Source organism: Pipra filicauda, unplaced genomic scaffold, assembly GCF_003945595.2.
Source record: "Pipra filicauda isolate LSUMZ 115617 unplaced genomic scaffold, ASM394559v2 scaffold330_size805480_pilon, whole genome shotgun sequence".
Taxonomy (NCBI): Eukaryota; Metazoa; Chordata; class Aves; order Passeriformes; family Pipridae; genus Pipra; species Pipra filicauda.
This window is the reverse complement of record NW_024104455.1, coordinates 369920-387189: the sequence shown is the minus strand read 5'-3', so window position 1 is coordinate 387189 and position 17270 is coordinate 369920. Positions and strand designations below refer to the sequence as shown.

The window sequence follows — 17270 nt, the reverse complement described above, 5'->3', positions numbered from 1 at the left end:
TCAGAGTCCTGGCCAGCCTGGTCTTGAACACTTCCAGGGATGGGAGTTCCTTGAGACACCTTCCAAGAAGGTGTTCACTGGATCTGTCTCCTGGGTGAGCTCCCCAGGACACTCAGCTGCTTCTCCTCTTTGCAGCACCTTGGACCAACAACAGTGATTCCACATCCACAGGAAAAAAAACCCAATAAAATTATTTTACTCCTTAAAACAGTGATTTTCCTCATTAGAACACAGAGCATCTCCCAGAAATCCGAAAGGAGAAAAAGGAGGACAATTTTCCAGGGCAGATTACAGAAACATTTGTTGCATCCCCAAAGTGAGCTCTTGCATGCAACAGATTGAGTGCCAGGACATTCTGTTCCTGAACAGCATATACATTTCTTGAGTATGACAACTGAGGAAATTTATTGAAAGCAGAGAAAATGTGAACTATTTTTTATTTGTTGCTCATATATTTCCAAGCTAAGTGTCGTTACACTTCAGTTCTCCCAGAAACTGAATTGAAGGTTCTTGAGATTTTAGATACTGGTTTTAACTGCAATAATTCAGGACTATTCCAGGTTTGACAGAGCTGTTGGATGATATGCAGTAAATAATATACAGGTCTAATGTACTCAGTAATTATGGAAAGTGTATGGTGTATGTAATTTTTGATTATTCAAATTTAATCAAGTAGTTATCCTTGAAAACTCTGTGAGGTGTTCACACAATTATTTATGGCTTTTTAAAATTACTCCTGTTTTCTGCTTATTACATGTACACCATCAGTTGATGCTAGATGCTTAAATGTGGTTGAAAAGATGAATATATCACCTGATTACTGTGTGTGCTGCAAAACTTACACTGATTCTTGCCTCCCACTTTCCGTGGGCTTATTAGAACACAGATCTGCTGTGAACAAAATTAAAAATAGAGGCAGAGGTATCTGACAGATGGAGGGCAACTAGAGCAGCCAGTCTGATATTCTGTACATCATCTGTCCTTTGGGTTCACAGAGATACCTCTGGCCTGGAAAATTCAGGTACCAGAATGGAGTGCAGGATGACAGCACCAGCTGATCCACAAATCCTTCTCAGAAAAATGGCCTTGAAGTGCAAGAGGCACTGGACAAGGAAAGGTTGGAGGGGATGATAACACTCACCATGGGAAGTTGTGAGACCCCCCCTGCAGAGCTGCTCCAGCCCTGGGGAACAGCACAGCAAGGACATGGAGCTGCTGGAGAGAGTCCAGAGCAGGAACCAAGAGGATCCCAGGGCTGGAGCAGCTCTGCTGGGAGGAAAGGCTGGGAGAGCTGGGATTGTTCAGCCTGGAGAAGAGAAGCTTTGGGGTGACCTCATTGTGGCCTTGCAGGACCTGAAGGAGCTCCAAGAAAGATGGAGAGAGACTATTTCCAAGGGATGGAGTGACAGGACAAGGGGAAATGGCTTCCAACTAAAAGAGAGTAGGGTTAGATTGGACATCAGGAAAAAATTCTTGGCTATGAGGGTGGTGAAGCCCTGGCCCAGGTTGCCCAGAGAAGCTGTGGCTGCCCCTGGATCCCTGGAAGTGTCCAAGGCCAGGTTGGATGAGGCTTGGAGCAACCTGGGCTAGTGGAAGGTGTCCCTGCCCATGGCAGGGGTTTGGAATGACATGATCTTTAAGGTCCCTTCCAGCCCAAACCGTTCTGTAATTCTATGATTCTATATGTAGTTTGTTATTGTTGAATTGAATCTTGTTATTTCACTTTCTAAAACACTTTCATTTGCTTTTATCTTTCAAAAGGAGACAGTAGTTTTTCTTCAGCTTGTGGCTTCAGCCTCGAGATAATTTGTTCTTAATTCTTTTGTTAACAGTGTGTGCATCTTCCAGCACATGTAATTTTAAGTGCAGCGTTGGTTAAAGTGTTTGAAACAGGTTTGGGCTTTAACAATGGGCTGAATATAAATTAGAAACTGCTCTTTGTCACTGTATATCTCTCCTGATGTCATCCTGCTTTTCTACAGTGTTCTCCTTTGGAAAGCCATAGTTCTGTAGAGCACTGAGGTCCTTAATTATAATCTGCGGTCAGGAATTACGTGGTGGTTACTTCATGGCCACGGGTCTTGCTCTTTAGGGCTGACTGGTGCCCACCTGCAGCTTGAGTGTGGAGTTGAGCTGAGTTTGAATAGTTAAACACAGAAATCTGACAGGGCACCTCTGGCGTGAAACAGAAAGGCAGCAAAGTGCACCAGGTGGGAATTCTGACTTGATCTGGCAGCTTTTCTAGTTGCCTCTGTGGTTTTGCACTTGGAGGGCACGAAGTCTTGAATTCATTCATTAAGTCTCCCCTTGGTATCCCGTGTGTGTGTCTGAGTATCCTGTAACAGGATAAGCATCAGGGAGTAATCACTATCAAACACCCCTACATGGTATTAAGATAGACAGTGAAAACCTTGAGCTGTGGAAAGTGGTTGGTGCAGTTAAATGTGTCAGACGTGACTCAAAAGTCTCCTTCCTTTCTGAAGATATTACTTCATTCATGTTTAACCACATTTGTAAGTGGCCTGGACTGAAGAGATAGCGTTTGGGGAATTCCAAACTCTTTTATATGCAGTTGGGAGTTTCAGGAATAGCTGCTCTGCATTCCACACTGATATATAATCCTCATTATGGCTTTGAATAAGAACATGGTAATTTGCCAGAAAAATAAATAAAACAAGTTATTGGTCAGAGGCACTATATAGGGAGGACTAATAAACCCAAATATTTCTGGCTGTAGTTTAAAGTTCCTACTGTAAATGAGCTAATTTAGGGCCGTATCCTCCCCTGAGATCACGGGCTGGAACATGAGATAAGCAGTAGCTGCACAGATACTTTTGGGTGGTAGCACAGAAATGTGCCTTCTCCACCAGCTCCACATTCAAAGGGGAGGAGAGGAGGGATTAATGTAGGAGAGCTGACCCCTCCAAAAAAAAAAAAAAAGTGGAAGAAAATCCATCTTCCATCCTGATGAACTCCAGGAGGGACAGGCACAGGCACAGATGGCACGGACGTGTTTTCAGGTTGTTGCATCTTTTACCCCCATGGACGTTGGGGTCCTGGGGCATTGCTGTGAGTGCAGAGCCAGCTGTAACCCCCAGCCCTCTGTGCTTCACACACAGGTGGAGACACATGGCTTGTGCTTCAGTTACTGACCTGCTTATTCAACTTGCTGTTATTCAAGTTGTGGTTTCATGGTCAGCTTGAACCACGCCAACCTTGCGTTTGTTCCAACAGGGGCAAGTCTTGCCCACTCCTCCAAGCTGTGATGTGCTCCCTCCTGCCCCGTGTTATCCTGAGGTCTCCAGGAGCACCAGGACTCCCTGCACTAGGGGGCTGGTGCTGCTGGAAGGGAGTCCCATCAGAAGGGAGATTTGCTGCCAATTAGACCAGCACTCTGATCTGACTGACAGGAACAGTGTGAACCTCATGTGAGGGAGGGAGCTTATCAGTGTGGTCATAAAAGCAAATCCTCAGGAGGCTTTTCGGGAGGAAGGCTGGGTTTTCTTCATTTCCTGGGGAAAAAAAAAAGAAAAAAAATAAAGAGGAAAGGGATTTAGCAACTCTCCTGGGAGAGTTGGGGTTGTTCAGCTCAGAGAAGAGAAGGCTCCAGAGAGACCTTAGAGCCCCTTCCAGTGCCTAAAGGGGCTCCAGGAGGGCTGGAGAGGGACAGGACGAGGGGGAAGTGGCCTTAAGCTGAAGGAGGGCAGGTTTAGATTAGATATCAGGAAAAAATTCCTCCCTGTGAGGGTGGTGAGGCCCTGGCCCAGGGTGCCCAGAGAAGCTGTGGCTGCCCCTGGATCCCTGGAAAAGTCCCAAGGCCAGGTTGGATGGGGCTTGGAGCAAGCTGGTCTAGTGGAAGGTGTCCCTGCCTGTGATGGAGGGATAGAACCAGATAACCTTTAAGGTCTCTTCCAAACCAAACCATTCTGTGATTAACTTCTTTATGTGTTTCTTGAAAGTGAAAAATCTGTTTGGTTTTTTGTTTTTTTTTTTGTTTTTTTTTTTTCCTGCCAGAATTGAAACCCATCAATCCACCACCTCCACTCAGCTTTTGGGTTTTTTCCCCACTGATTTAAAAAAAAAAAATAATGCCATGTTATTAAAAAAAAACCCACTCAAACTAACAAGAGATGCTATTGAAAAATTATCAATGAGTTAGTCTTTTATTTAAATTCCTCTTAAAGAACTGAGCACATTAGTCAGTGCACAAAACATCCCTTGAATTCTGTCCTTCAAGGGCAGGGTGAGTATAAAAAGTTTTCATTGAGGGTGGAAAGCTGTAGAAATGTTGGTTCACACACCTTTCCCTATCTTGATTTTCTTCTCCTTTTTTTTTTGTTTTATTCATGGCACCCACCTGCAACCACAAAGCCTTACCCTGAGAGCAGACACTCACTGTCTGCAGGTGAACTGCCCTGGCAGAAGCATTTCTTGAGTGAACAGGATCTTTTCCTCAGGGTTTTATTGTCGAGGCTGACAAAACACAGAGAGTTGCAGTGAAAGAAGCAAAAAACACCAACCCAAAATTGAAGTTTTTATACCCAACCCCAAGTTCAACATAAAAGCTTTAAGCCCGTGTCGTGCAGCTCTGTTGTGCAATAGCTCACTGTGGCCCGGGGTTGGAGGAGCTGTGTTTCACACTCTGCTTATCAGTCTACAAATATTGAATTATAAATATTTATGTGGCTTCAGTTCGGGGCCTTTCTTCACTGGATACTACTGGGTTTTGCTCTCTGAGCTGTTTTCCCTCCCAGAAATCCAATGTCTGCAGGGCAGAGCGGGGCATGGTCCTGGCAAACCCTGGTGCCAGCAGGAGCTACACTACCTTCTCCTAAACCTGGAATTGTTAGAGAAGGGGAGGCAAAAACTCACCATGCCGTGCAAGAAGCTTGTTTGTTTGTTTGTTTAGCAGTTCCCAAATTGCCCACTTATAAGATTCTTCCGAGCTTTGCCCACATCAACTAAGGCAGGGTGGGTGAATTTCTGGATTGCTTGAAACAGTGGCAAAAGTCCTGTTTATGAGGATTTCACCTCTTCTCTTCTTAGTCCTGTTCAAGGACTTCATTTAAATAAATGAATAACTAAAATTAATAATTTCAGTAAAGCCCTATGATATGAATAAAGCAGCAGCACCAGGGGAATGACTGCACACTGGTTTTCTGTAAGTGCTCCTTGTAGCTCTTGACACCTCTGAGCTACTTCTAAAGTGCAGCAAGCCTAAATTTGGCTTAAATTTGCTATACAGGGACTCCCACCATAACTGGAATTATTTTAAGTGTTCAGAAAGGCTGAAAAACCCATGTAGGGCACCAAAGAAGTGCATCTTTAACCTCCAGCAGCAGGAGCTTATGCTGTTTCTGCACACCAGGTTGATAGTCCTTCTGCCTGTTGAATATCCCAGCCTTTCTCTCTGTTACACAGTCTCACCAGTGCTGGTAGGACCCAGGCACAGAAAAAGAACTTTCCTGAAAAAAAAAATAAAAAATCCAGAAATGGATGTCTCAAAAGTTTTCCAACAGCTGAAAAACATCAGTTCTTATAAAATACATGAGCAGTCCAGTTGCATGGCAGAGTGAGGGGGTCAGAGAGTCCTGCTGGCACTCACGTGGGATATTCTGCATAACTGTTCAGGGATTCACCTCCTGTGAGTAATGGTAAACATCCTAAGTTATGCTGGTGAAATTTGGTGCAATGCCACTGTGTATTATTCATTGTGCAGCCTGTGCTTGGATAACCCTTTAATACTGTCCTTGGTTTCGGTGCACCAGGAATCTGGCCCAGTGATTCGGGCATCTCGTTTGCTGTTGGTTAAACAGCCCTTCATTATCTGGGGTTGGGTGCACACTGTGGCTGTATTTTGAATATTATTCCCTGTGCAGATAAGGACTTCTAGCCTGGAGAAAAGGAGGCTCAGGGGAGACCTTTTCACTCTCTACAACTCCCTGAAAGGAGGTCGTAGCCAGGTGGGGGTCGGGCTCTGCTCCCCGGTAAAAGCAACAGGATGAGAGGAAATGGCCTCAAGCTGCACCAGGGGAGGTTCAGGTTGGACATCAGAAAGGATTTCTTCACTGAAAGGGTGATTGAGCTTGGAATGGGCTTCCCAAGGAGGTGGTGGAGTCCCCATGCCTTGAGGTGTCCAAGGAAGGACTGGACATGGCACTCGTGGTAAAGACAGGGATTGGTCACAGGTTGGACTCGATGGTCTTGGAGGTCTTTTGCAACCTACATGATTCAGGGATTTGGGCCATGTTCACCCCTGCCAGAAGAGCAGCACCGGCTGTGTTTCTTTGTTTGCTGCAGCCAAGCTCTGCTCCCCGTGGGCATCACTTTGCCAGGAGTTTGGCCTGGAGCCTTTTTGTATCAGCGTTGCTGACTGCCTGGTCGTGCTTTCTTGCATTGCAGTAGTGCAGGGTGTAGGACACATCAGGAGGAACCTGCTGGCTTTTCTAGGTGAGCACATCATGCCAAAATATTGAGAATGTACCTAAATTCCTGTCTGGAGGGTAACATGACTTCAAAAATGTACAATAGGGCTGTGTAGCACCCCTGGTATAGAGGGGACGTTCAGGCCCTCAGTAATCTGGCAAAATATGTGTGCATTAAAAGGTTTGATCCTTTTGATATGAATCTAGAAAGGAAGAACGATGCACTCACATCTGGTGAACTCTAGGGCTGTACATAATTTCACTCGATTCATTTGATGTATTTATATAACTCCAAAACCTCCAGTTGCACGTACAGAAAGACAACAGGCTCCAGAGCTTATCTGTCTCCTCCTGGGTAGAGCTGGCATGCCCAGCTCTGGCTGGTTTCGTGCAATAACTTGTTTTTATCTTGGTATTTTAATCTGTCCTGAACATGAGAGGGGAATTTATGTCTCCCATCTCAATGGCAATATTGTTACTTCTCGCCAGCTCCATTGTTCTTGTGTGACGCTTCGGATGCGTCAAGGGATGGAAACCAGCCCCAAAAGCCAGATCCTGGGGTGAGTGCTGCCCACAGCCTGATGCCAGCTCTCCTCTTTTCTCAGGGGTGTGCCCAGAACATGTGATTCTGGTCTATTGTCCCAGCAGTCTCCTGCCTGTTCTCTCCCAGGTCCCTTGGGGAATGCTCAGGACACGCTCTGCCCCCTCAGTATTTAACTAAAATACAGTTTATTTGCATTTTGGGGGTGCCTGCTGATTGTGGGGTGGGAGTGCACTGAGAAGCATCTGGCCACTGCCAGCAGAAGCTTTTAGGGCCCATCTTTGGGATGCTCCAGAAGGACTGCTATGTCTCCACTCTTCGATGCCCTGCCCCGGGGATCTGTCCTGCTAAAGCTGGACTAATAAATGCTAATCTTGACTCAAGACACCAGGAAGTGTAAGAAAACCTGCTCTGTGGCTATAGATATATCCTTCCATAGAATCACAGAATCACAGAATGGTTTGGGTTGGAAAGAACATTAAAGATCATCTTATTCCAACCCCCTGCCATGGACAGGGACACCTTCCACTAGACCAGGTCCAAGGCATCCTTCCAGGATAACCCTAAATCAGGAAGGCACTTAAGCAGGTGTTTAAGTTTCAGTTTCCTGAAAAGAGATGTCTCTCTAAACCAGGCTTCAGAGTCAGTTTTGGCTCTTGCCTTGGAGTCCTGCCAGCCAGGGGATGCAGGGCAAAACCTACAGCCACGTGCAGACCCTGTCACAGACTGTCAAGCACAAACATGACCAGCATGAAATTTGGGGTGGGGGTGGAGGAGGTTCTGGAAACAGACACCATCTGGTTCAGCAAGTTAGCACCAGATGTCTGGAATCTTCCAATTCCAGCCAGTAAAGGTGGAGCTGAAATAATTAAAATTATATTTCTGTTTGGGGGGGGGGAAGCAAGGAAACTGTCACAGCTTTTTTTTTTTAAAACTGTAATTTCCAGAGGTAAAAAGAGAAAACTCGTGCATTTTGCAAACTAGGATTTGTCCCACTTTAGAGTAGCTAGAATTGAATATCCAGGTGAGAAAGAAGAATACACTGCCAAAGGTTGAGTTTAAAGCAGAATTCCCCCTTTTCAGGTTCACAGAAGTACAGGGAAAAATCAAATGTCCAGAACAGCTTCACGTGCATCTTTCCAACATTTGCTTGGATAACAATTTGGACAACATTTGCTTGTTTTTGATTCCCAGACCATGTGGTACAGAGTTGGCAACTGGTTTGCAAATGTTCTCCATCATCTTGTCTTCCATAAAGAATCCATGTTCTTGGGGAAAGATGGAATATGAATGGGACTGGCATAGTTCAAACAGCTTATTTTTAACTCAAAAGCAAGTCTGAGCTCTGAAAGAAAGGTCTGTTTGCCATCCCAGAGTGACACAGGGCATTTTTGGGATGCAGTTCACACCTGTGAGCTTGACACGTGCTTCCTAAGCTAAATCCTGCTTCTGTCAGGTGAGCAGGTGATGGGAGCTCTGGAGAGGCAGGAATCCCTGCCAGGCATTCCCAGATCGGTGGCTCTGTGAGCTGGAGCAGGATGGGCAATCTGGAGATCCTGCAAGGTGGCCCATGGTTGGTCCAGGAGGGGGAACAAGCAGCATTTTACTGGGGGACAGAGAGGGACAGAGCTCCGTAAGGAGCATTGGAACCCCTTTCCTTTGTCTGGGTGTTGTTGGAATTGGAGCAGAGATTGAAATAAATGGGGATGTGGCACAATTCCCCTCTTCCCTGGGTGGGCTCCTTTGCTGGGGGTGAGGTAACCACCGTGCTGAGAGTCTGCAAACAGTGCAAACATGATCCGACACTGGGTTCAAAGCACTTTTCCGTCCATTTTATGTGAAGTTTAGCACTTCCCAGATCCCGTGCGTGATGTTTCCAAAGCTTAAAATACGAATCCCATAAATCCAGTGAATAACGTGGCAGGCATGGATTTACTGGGGAAGGGAGGGAGGGAACCAAGAGCCACGTCAGCGGCTTCAACCTGAACAACACTGCTGGTGAAATTTTGCCTTTACTGGAACCAGCATCCGTTGCTTTTGAAGATATTTAAGTTGTGTGGAAAGAAAAACCTTTGCTTAAAACCGTGATGTCATTTATCCCAATTGATTATCCACAGAGAGCTGAGAAAAAGGGGACAAAATGGGAATTTGGCTTGTTTGGGGGGTTTCTTTAATAGGCCGTCAAATTAACTACTTTGTTTTCATGGATTTGAAGTGGGGCAAAACTGCCTGTTTTAAGTAGGAAAGGGGAAGTGTGCTATGATCTAAATGGTGATACCTTCAGTTGCACTTTTTAGAGCAATTTATTTAAATTAAACTTGCATAATTTATAGATGGTTCCCTTACACCAGTGCTTTTGGGGAGGCTGCAGCTCAGTGCTAGTCAGTCAGTATTTCTCCTAAATCAATAGGTAATCAATAGGTAATCAGTAGATATTTCTCCTAAATCGGTAGGTAAAATCTACCTGCAATTTGATTTCCAATGTAGTGCAGATGTAAGAAGGGATAATGAAATAAAAATGGTTAATGCTGAATAAAAATCTCTTTTCTCTGAGAGTCCCTTGCTGCTTTAAAAGATAAACTCAAGGTCATGGGCAGAAGGAAACATCTTGTGTGAGAAATAGGAATTTGCAGGCTTTTAGGGAGAATGGAGTAAAAGATTATTTTAAATAATATTCCTATTCCTGAATTTTCCATGTTTTCTAGTGTCTTGAGTTACCAATCCCAATTTATTAGCAGTTTTGTTTGATGTTTGAGTTACTGAGCAGGATTTGATGTTATTTACATTACATATTGTTATTTTAACTGGTTTTAATGGTTTTCCACCTCCCTACCCATGCAGACAAATGCTCTCCACCTGCCCCAGCCCCTCTGTGCTGTATTACTGGACACAGACAGGGGATTCCAGGACATCCAAGTGCTGTTAATTGAACGGCTGGACCAGATTTGCAGCTCCTGTGATATGGTGCTTATTTATATCAACTCCAGATCTGTCCCAGTCCTGTTTATAAATTGGGAATTGTGGAAATCCCCGATATCTCAGATGAATAATGGGGCTGTGCAGGGCAGAGCACGTCCCAAGTTCTTATTTCTTAATTGTCCATTACAAATAAAGACCATTTTCCCATGAGGATTTCAGGGCTGACTGTTTTCTCCTGTATGAAATATATCTTAGGCTCTATATCAACAGGTTTTCTCAGAGCTTCAACTGTACTGATTCTCAGGGAGGTCTGGGGAAGGAAAGGTGCTTATCTTATGAAAAGATAAGAGATTTCTATTGAAAACAAACTTTTAAAATGTAATGATACGACTTCTGTTTCTTTGGTTGTGCAGCTGCCTTGGGATCTGAGCTCCTGGTAACCACGTTGGCCTGTTAAAGGACATGATTCAGACTGTCCCAGATCCAGCAGCTCACATCAAGGTTAGTTTCCTGTTTATTGCGTGTCCTCAGATGTTTGGAGAGTCATAAAATTAAAGAATATGTATTCATACCCGGGGTTTTCTTACATGTTTATAAATTGTGCTGCTGCCCAACACCGGCTCTTTCATTCCTGAATATTTACATGTTATTGTCTGAGTCAGTCCTGCAGTCTTTGTTGCTGCCACCTGTGTGATCTGCTCTGAAGCCTGTGGATATTTTAAGGACAACTTTTTCTAAAATTAAACCTCCTCGACCAACCTTTAATATTTGGTGTGCTTGATAAAAAATATACCTACCTGACAAATGTTGAGTTTGTGTGTTCCTGGTTCCGCTCCGTGAAAGCCAGTGGCAAACATTTGGTTCAACTGAAGAAGCAAAACGAGCATAAAGGAAAAATTCAAGGCCAAACAAGCATCCCTTCGAAAAGATTCAGTGCATGGTTTAAAATGCTTTAAGACCAGCATTGGTTTGCCACATTTTAGAAGGAGCTGTACTGTTTTTACTGTATTGATGCCATTATTATTATTATTGTTGCTGTGTTTGCTTATCCTTCTTCACTGAAGATTTGGAATCTGCTGGACTTGGCAGGCGTAGCTGGTGATGCGTTGCTGAAAAAAAGTCATTTTGGGGTATTGCACAGAAATTTCTTCAGGAACTATAGTGATAAGACCAGTAGTAATGGGTTCACACCAAGAGAAAGTGGGTTTAGATGGGATATTTGGAAGAAATCCCTCCCTGTGAGGGTGGGGAGGCCCTGGCACAGGTTACCCAGAGAAGCTGTGGCTGCCCCTGGATCCCTGGAAGTGTCCAAGGCCAGGTTGGACGGGGCTTGGAGCAACCTGGGCTAGTGGAAGGTGTCCCTGCCCATGGCAGGGGGTGGGACTGGGTGATCTTTGAGGTCCCTCCCAACCCAAACCATTCCATGATTCTATTCTAAATAGCATCTGAGCCTCACAAAGTAACTCCTTTGAGGGACACTATTCCTGCCTCATTATTCCATCATCTAGAGGTTTTATTTGGAAAAGCTTTCCTGGCTGCTTCTAGATAATAACAGTAACTTTTGCAAAGTAAAAAGACACTCTTATAGCAATGTCTTAGATGGGAAAAGTCATCAGATCCTTCTGTACAAACAATATGATGAAACTGTGTTTTTCTCATTCACATTGATTTTGCCATCTGAAAATGCTGCTGGTGTAGTAACACTGCTGTAGTCAAATAAACAGATCAACCATGCTGGGCTGGAAGTGAAAATTTTTCTGTCATTCTTTCTGAGTGCCTTTTTGTCTGTCTTTCCTTGAAGTTACATTTTCTGCAACTTCTTCCACGTAAATTCTTCTCAGTTGGCTTCCACTTCCCAGTCAGCAGCTCTCTGTAGGAAAGCTTCACTTTGCAACTTATTTTTAACTGAGGCATAGAATAAAAATTGAATATTATTACAAAGCACTCACTTCTAATGTAAAATGTAATGAATGAAAGAACCTCTCTCCATATTTCTCTGTGTTGTTTTTGGGTTGTGTTTAGACACTAGGATGAGTTGCAGTAGTGAGAGAGCTTGTCCCTTCCCTCTCTCCAAGTTTTCCCAAACCCAACACTTTCAGAGTCTACTGGCCCTCGGCTGTTTTTATGGAAAGAGTAGAAAAACATGCCCTCTGACTCCCCAGAAAGTCTCACCTCAACATGTCTCATCATCTGGATTTCAACCAGTAACACTTCAAAACCCTGAAGGGGATTTAGTACCTCTCTGTGCTGCCTGAATATCCACAGCACCAGAAATAACCTCAAGAAGAGCTCAGTTTCGTGCTTTCTGCCAGAAATGGTGCCCAAAAGTAGGTTTTTATAACCACAGGAGTTACGGCATCTTATTACAGCAAGTAAAAGAGAGCTGCATTAAAATCTCTGTAATGGTGTGTTCGAGGGGACTCGTAGGAGCCTGTTTGCAGCACAACATCCCCCTCAAGTTGTTGTTAAATTGAAAAGGGGTGTGAGAGAGGCAATTACTCTGTGTTTGGGGTAGGAGAGCTGGCCAAGCAGACATCAAACCCTTCCCATTTCTGTTTATGTCATCAGGGTCTGCTGTGGTCTAAACGCATTCTTTGGAAAGCTGCCACGGGTGCTCTGTTCATTTAGGCTTTTAAAGTGGACATAACAACATTCTTGAAAATCAGGCATGATAAAGGATAGTTCATGGGACAGACTGCTTGCTGTGATGGTCAGGAAAAGGTTTCCTAGAGAAGCTGTGGCTGCCCCTGGATCCCTGGAAGTGTCCAAGGCCAGGTTGGAGCAACTCGGTCTAGTGGAAGGTGTCCCTGCCCATGGCAAGGGGTTGGAATTGGATGATCTTTTAAGATTCCTTCCAACCCAAACCATCTTGTGATTTTAGGATTCTATGATCTCTCATTGCTGTCATTACAGTCATCCTTGATACAGTTTTGTTTAATTACCTGTCACATGGTTTCTTTTCTTCCCTTGAATAGGCAGACACAGCCTCATTCATGCACATTTAGAGTGTGACTTTGGAAATACACTTTCTAGGAAGTTGCCTGGATTATTAAGATTTGACAGATTCCCACATTTAGGTTTTCTGCCTGAACATGTGCAGAAAAATAATGCAAAAAAAAATATTAATATGGCAATATGAACACCCAGAGATGCCTTTTTTTTTTTTTTTTTTTTTTTTTTTCAGAAAGGGGGATTTCATTTGCCTTGTGTGAGTTTTGTTATGGGCTATTTTTGCATCAGCCTTTCCCCCTACCAGGAGAAAACGCAGCAAATCTCCCAGCTCTTGTGCTCCATTCCCGAATGAGAAATGGGATCAGCTGATTTCCAGCACCCAGGCAGATCCTATACAATTTTGGGAATGTAGTGTGTGTCCTTGTTCTGTTTGGGCAGCTTCATCCCAGGGTTACTAAGGATAAAGTTTTGCATTTTTCAGCTCGAGTGGAGCATCCATCACATAAATGGTCACCTTGGGTTCCTGCTGCTGCCTCAGGTGTGATTTCACTTGAGTCACAGACTTTTGCCCAGGAAAGAAACATTTGATGTGGACAAGAAAAAGGCTGTATCTTTTCAGGCTTTCAGTTCCAGTTCAGCAAAATATGGGGAGTTTTGACCCTGATCTGTGAGCAGTTCCACGCATGTTTAGTGCCTGTGAGAGTACTGAAATAAGTAAGATTACTCACATTGATAAAATTGTCACTTTGTATGGGCAAGACTGTCATTTACACATATTTTAATGTCGTATTTTTGTTTTTCTGTTATCATTAAACTCCAGTTCTTACAACCATAGTCAAAGAAACACTCTGAAATGCTGCCTGAGATTTGCATCTTTTAGTTTTAGTGGTTTATGCTGTGTGAATATTGACCCTTCAGTAAACTTTTTATTTTTTTAAGGATTAAATTCTGGTTTTAGCAAAGATGAAGAGCTTGTTTGACTGTAGTTAGCCTGTTCCATCACTGTGAGGGGATTTTGTGGAAACAATTCTCAGAGAAAAATGAGTTACTGCTGTTCTTTTGGCCTTCACTGGGCAGGAAGAGTCCAGGGTATGGCTTGTATATAAAAAAATTACTGTATTTATCAGGAATGGTATCTGTCCTGGGATAAAGGGGTGTGATTTTCATTGAATCAAGGCTGGTAGAAGATTTGGTCTGTTCGTATTTAGAGGGTCTGATTTTTCTGTTCCTTGGTGATGACTTTGGGATGACCAAAGAGGCAGGTGAGTGGCAGCAGCTTGTGGATTGCAACCCTCCTTTTGCACTGTAGGAGTTGAAAGATGGGAACACTTTATCTTCCAGACACCTTGATCAAAGGGGATATTTTTAATAAAAAAATTCTCAAAGGGCATCAAACGCTTTGGGCCAAGTTCAGCTGCTCTGTTTCCCTACAACCTCATTTGTTCCGTGGATGTAACTGAGGTTGTTGCCTCTGAATCTTTCAAATTGGGGTTATCAAATCTGGAAGCTCTTCCTAATACTGCAATGAGTGGTTTCTCAGGTGAAATAAAAGAATTGTTCCATTTCTGCAGCCATTTCTGACGATTACTCCTGAATTTAGCCTGGATTATGGTGGCACATGCACATTTCCAGGCACAGAATCCCATATTGTCATTGGAAGTCTTACAAAACCTGATCTCACAACTCCTTTGTTGGCCAAAGGATATGTTGGATTTCAAATTGGTGGCAGCTGAGAGATGCTGCTGGATGTACCTAATCTGTTGTGTTAGGGTTAAATCTGATATTTTTTTTTTTTTTTAACTGGTGTTATTTGTTAAGGAGCATATTCTGGGTCTGATATAATCTGTTATTTTTCCTGGAATTTTAGAGTCGCTAAATAGGATCCAAGACTTTGTTGTGCTGGGAGTTTTGTATGCACAATGCAGTCTCTGCCTGAATAGGCAGGGAGACAAGAAGAGAAGGATGGTAGAATTATTATTATCCTCCAGGATAAGGAGGATAAAACCAGGCTTTTACTCCCACCTCCTTTTAGGGTCTTGACTAAGCTGGAAGCCTGGTCTTTTGCAGATTCTTTGCATTGCTAAAGCACTTCTTTCATTGCTTATAAAGTGATATTTGGGCAGCTCAGCTGGGAGTGAGAGCAGGGAGACCCGAGCCAAGGATACAAAGAGCTTTGCCCAAAGTCCCACGTGAAGTGAGCTAAGGGCAGACACACTGCAGCATGGATGGATCCATATGGGATATGTAACACTGCTGGATCACAGGATGTCACCACAGGAGTCAGAGTGATTAGCATGCTGCCATCCCTTCCAGAAAATACGGAGTAACTGCTCCTGGGAGCTGTTGGCTAATGAGCCAAGCCTCCTACAGGTATGAATTGGTGGTGACCCCATGGAGGAACGGCCTGCAGTGACCTCTCACTGTGAGAAGGTGCCTTCAGCCCCAGTGCACAGGGGGGAACAAGCTGCTGGGAGTTATCTGGGCTGCAAACTGGCTGCCTGACAGCTGCTGTGGGATGGGCTGCTGCCTGCAGGGTTACAAATGTCCCCTGTGACAGATGTGGAGAAGCACCAGTGTCAGCAGCCCCTGGCGTTGTGAGTCCCACCCCCTTCACTCGCCCCTCACTGCGTCCTTCATTCCTAATTCTGGCGGAGCTTTCTAAGCTCTCCCCCTGCTTTTGTACTGACAGGGTGACACCAGTGTCTCAGTGTCACTGTGCTCCTTCCTGGTTGTGCTCACAGTTGTTAGGTCTTGTTTGAACAACAGCCACGGTTTGCTCCGTGCTCTCGGGAAATAAAGGAGCTGAGTTTATCGTGAGTGTGGGGGACACTCCTCTGACCTGTGCTCATTCACCGAGCCCCCAAACTTCCAGGCTTCAAACTGGGTGTGTTATTTCCATCCTCCCCCAGCATTACCTGTAATAATTCCAGAATCACTACTGGTTTTGAATGCTAGAATGTCCTCATAAGCAGAAATCGTGATTTACTTCTCAGAAGCCTAGAATTCTGGCTTGTGACCAAAAGATTGCCATAGAGTTTCAGTGGGGAAATTCTTTCTTCTTTTTGTTTTTTTTTTTTCTTTTCTCTTGAACTCTACCTCTTCTCTCTGCCTGAGCAAATACCTCCTAGCTAAAGGAAAAGGGAGATAATGGCTTCTGTGTGCTATAATTGATGAACTTTCAGCAATTCGGAGCAAATCCAAGACTGCTGCCAACAGCCAGATGGAAAACAGTGTCAATGACATGTTCAAAGAAGAGTATGTTATTTTGATAGGGGATGGTCTAGAGACTTTAATCTCTATTGTTATAGGAACTAATGGCATGGATAATTCCTTAAGTGGGGCCGTTTTTAAACAAAAATTATCTTTTTCATAAGCAGGAAAGAGCAAACTGAAGAGCACCAAATGCATTTTCAATGCTCTGGCTGATAGATGTGCTTTACACTAACCCTCTGTTACATGGAGTCAGATGTGTTTAAATCTCATTTCTGCAGTCTGCCAGACAGTTAAAAGTCTGGGCATTTCTGCTGCTCATGGGTAGAAATCATAAAATGGATGGTCGTGGAAAACTAGAGCCGGGGTGGGAAGCTGAGGGTGGGGAGAAGTTACGAGGAGCTGGGAAGGACGGACAAGGCAAACTGGGACAGGAACAAAAACAGTTACACTTTGAGGGAACTGAGACAGAAGATTCCTCCTGTTCCTATTCCTCAGTAGGACTGAGGGCTCCCAGATCTTATCGGTGTGGTGCTTTGTCAGCCTTGGGATTCCAAGAGGCTGCAAGGACAGTCTCCTGCTTCCTTGAAAAATTACAGAAACCACCTGCCCAGGACAGTCCTCGCACAAATCTGCAGTGCAAATGCTGAGGATGTGTGGGGATTATCTCCCAGCAAGTCAGAGATTACAGTTTAATACACACTGCATTTGTATTTTACCTTGATGTGGCCACAGATATCCCAAGCAATGGGTCATCTTTAGCCTTTTTCAGGGATGATTCCCCCAACTCGTTGTCGGGAAGCGTTTCCTTGTATTCAGCCACCCTGATTCCCTCTTTGTGTATCAGCTCTGTACGGATTCAGACTCCCTAATTTCACCCTGCTTTTGCTCCTCCTCACCTTCTTGAAGAGGGAGATTTATAGGGAGAGCTGAGGGGAGGTTGCCAAGCATCCCACAGCCTGTCCACATTAGTTCTGGTCAGAGTCCATCTCAGGTGGTGGGGTCAGGCAGCCTTTCCCCCCCTCCCTGCTGCATCCAGCCCTGCTTCCTGCTGTACTTGCTGCTTGGTCACAAATGTGGTCACAAATGACCACTTTGTTATCCTTCTGGTTATCCCTTCTAGGCCTGAAAAGCATTTTCCAGAGGCTGCTGCTCCGGCATCCCAAACAGGGATAGATTATTCTCTTGGGCTTGGTCATGTGCTTTGTCTGCCCAAAAATGAA

The 17270-nt window shown here is 44.3% G+C and overlaps 1 protein-coding gene across 1 annotated transcript in view; it reads left to right on the top strand.

Moving 5' to 3' along the window:
- The window catches only part of ERG (ETS transcription factor ERG), a 147143-nt gene that overhangs the window by 29403 nt on the left and 100470 nt on the right, over positions 1-17270 (top strand). Inside the window, exon 2 of the mRNA XM_027736728.2 lies at positions 10299-10386. Coding sequence (XP_027592529.1) covers positions 10348-10386 — 39 coding nt within the window. The 5' untranslated portion in view covers positions 10299-10347. The remainder of the gene's footprint in view (positions 1-10298; positions 10387-17270) is intronic.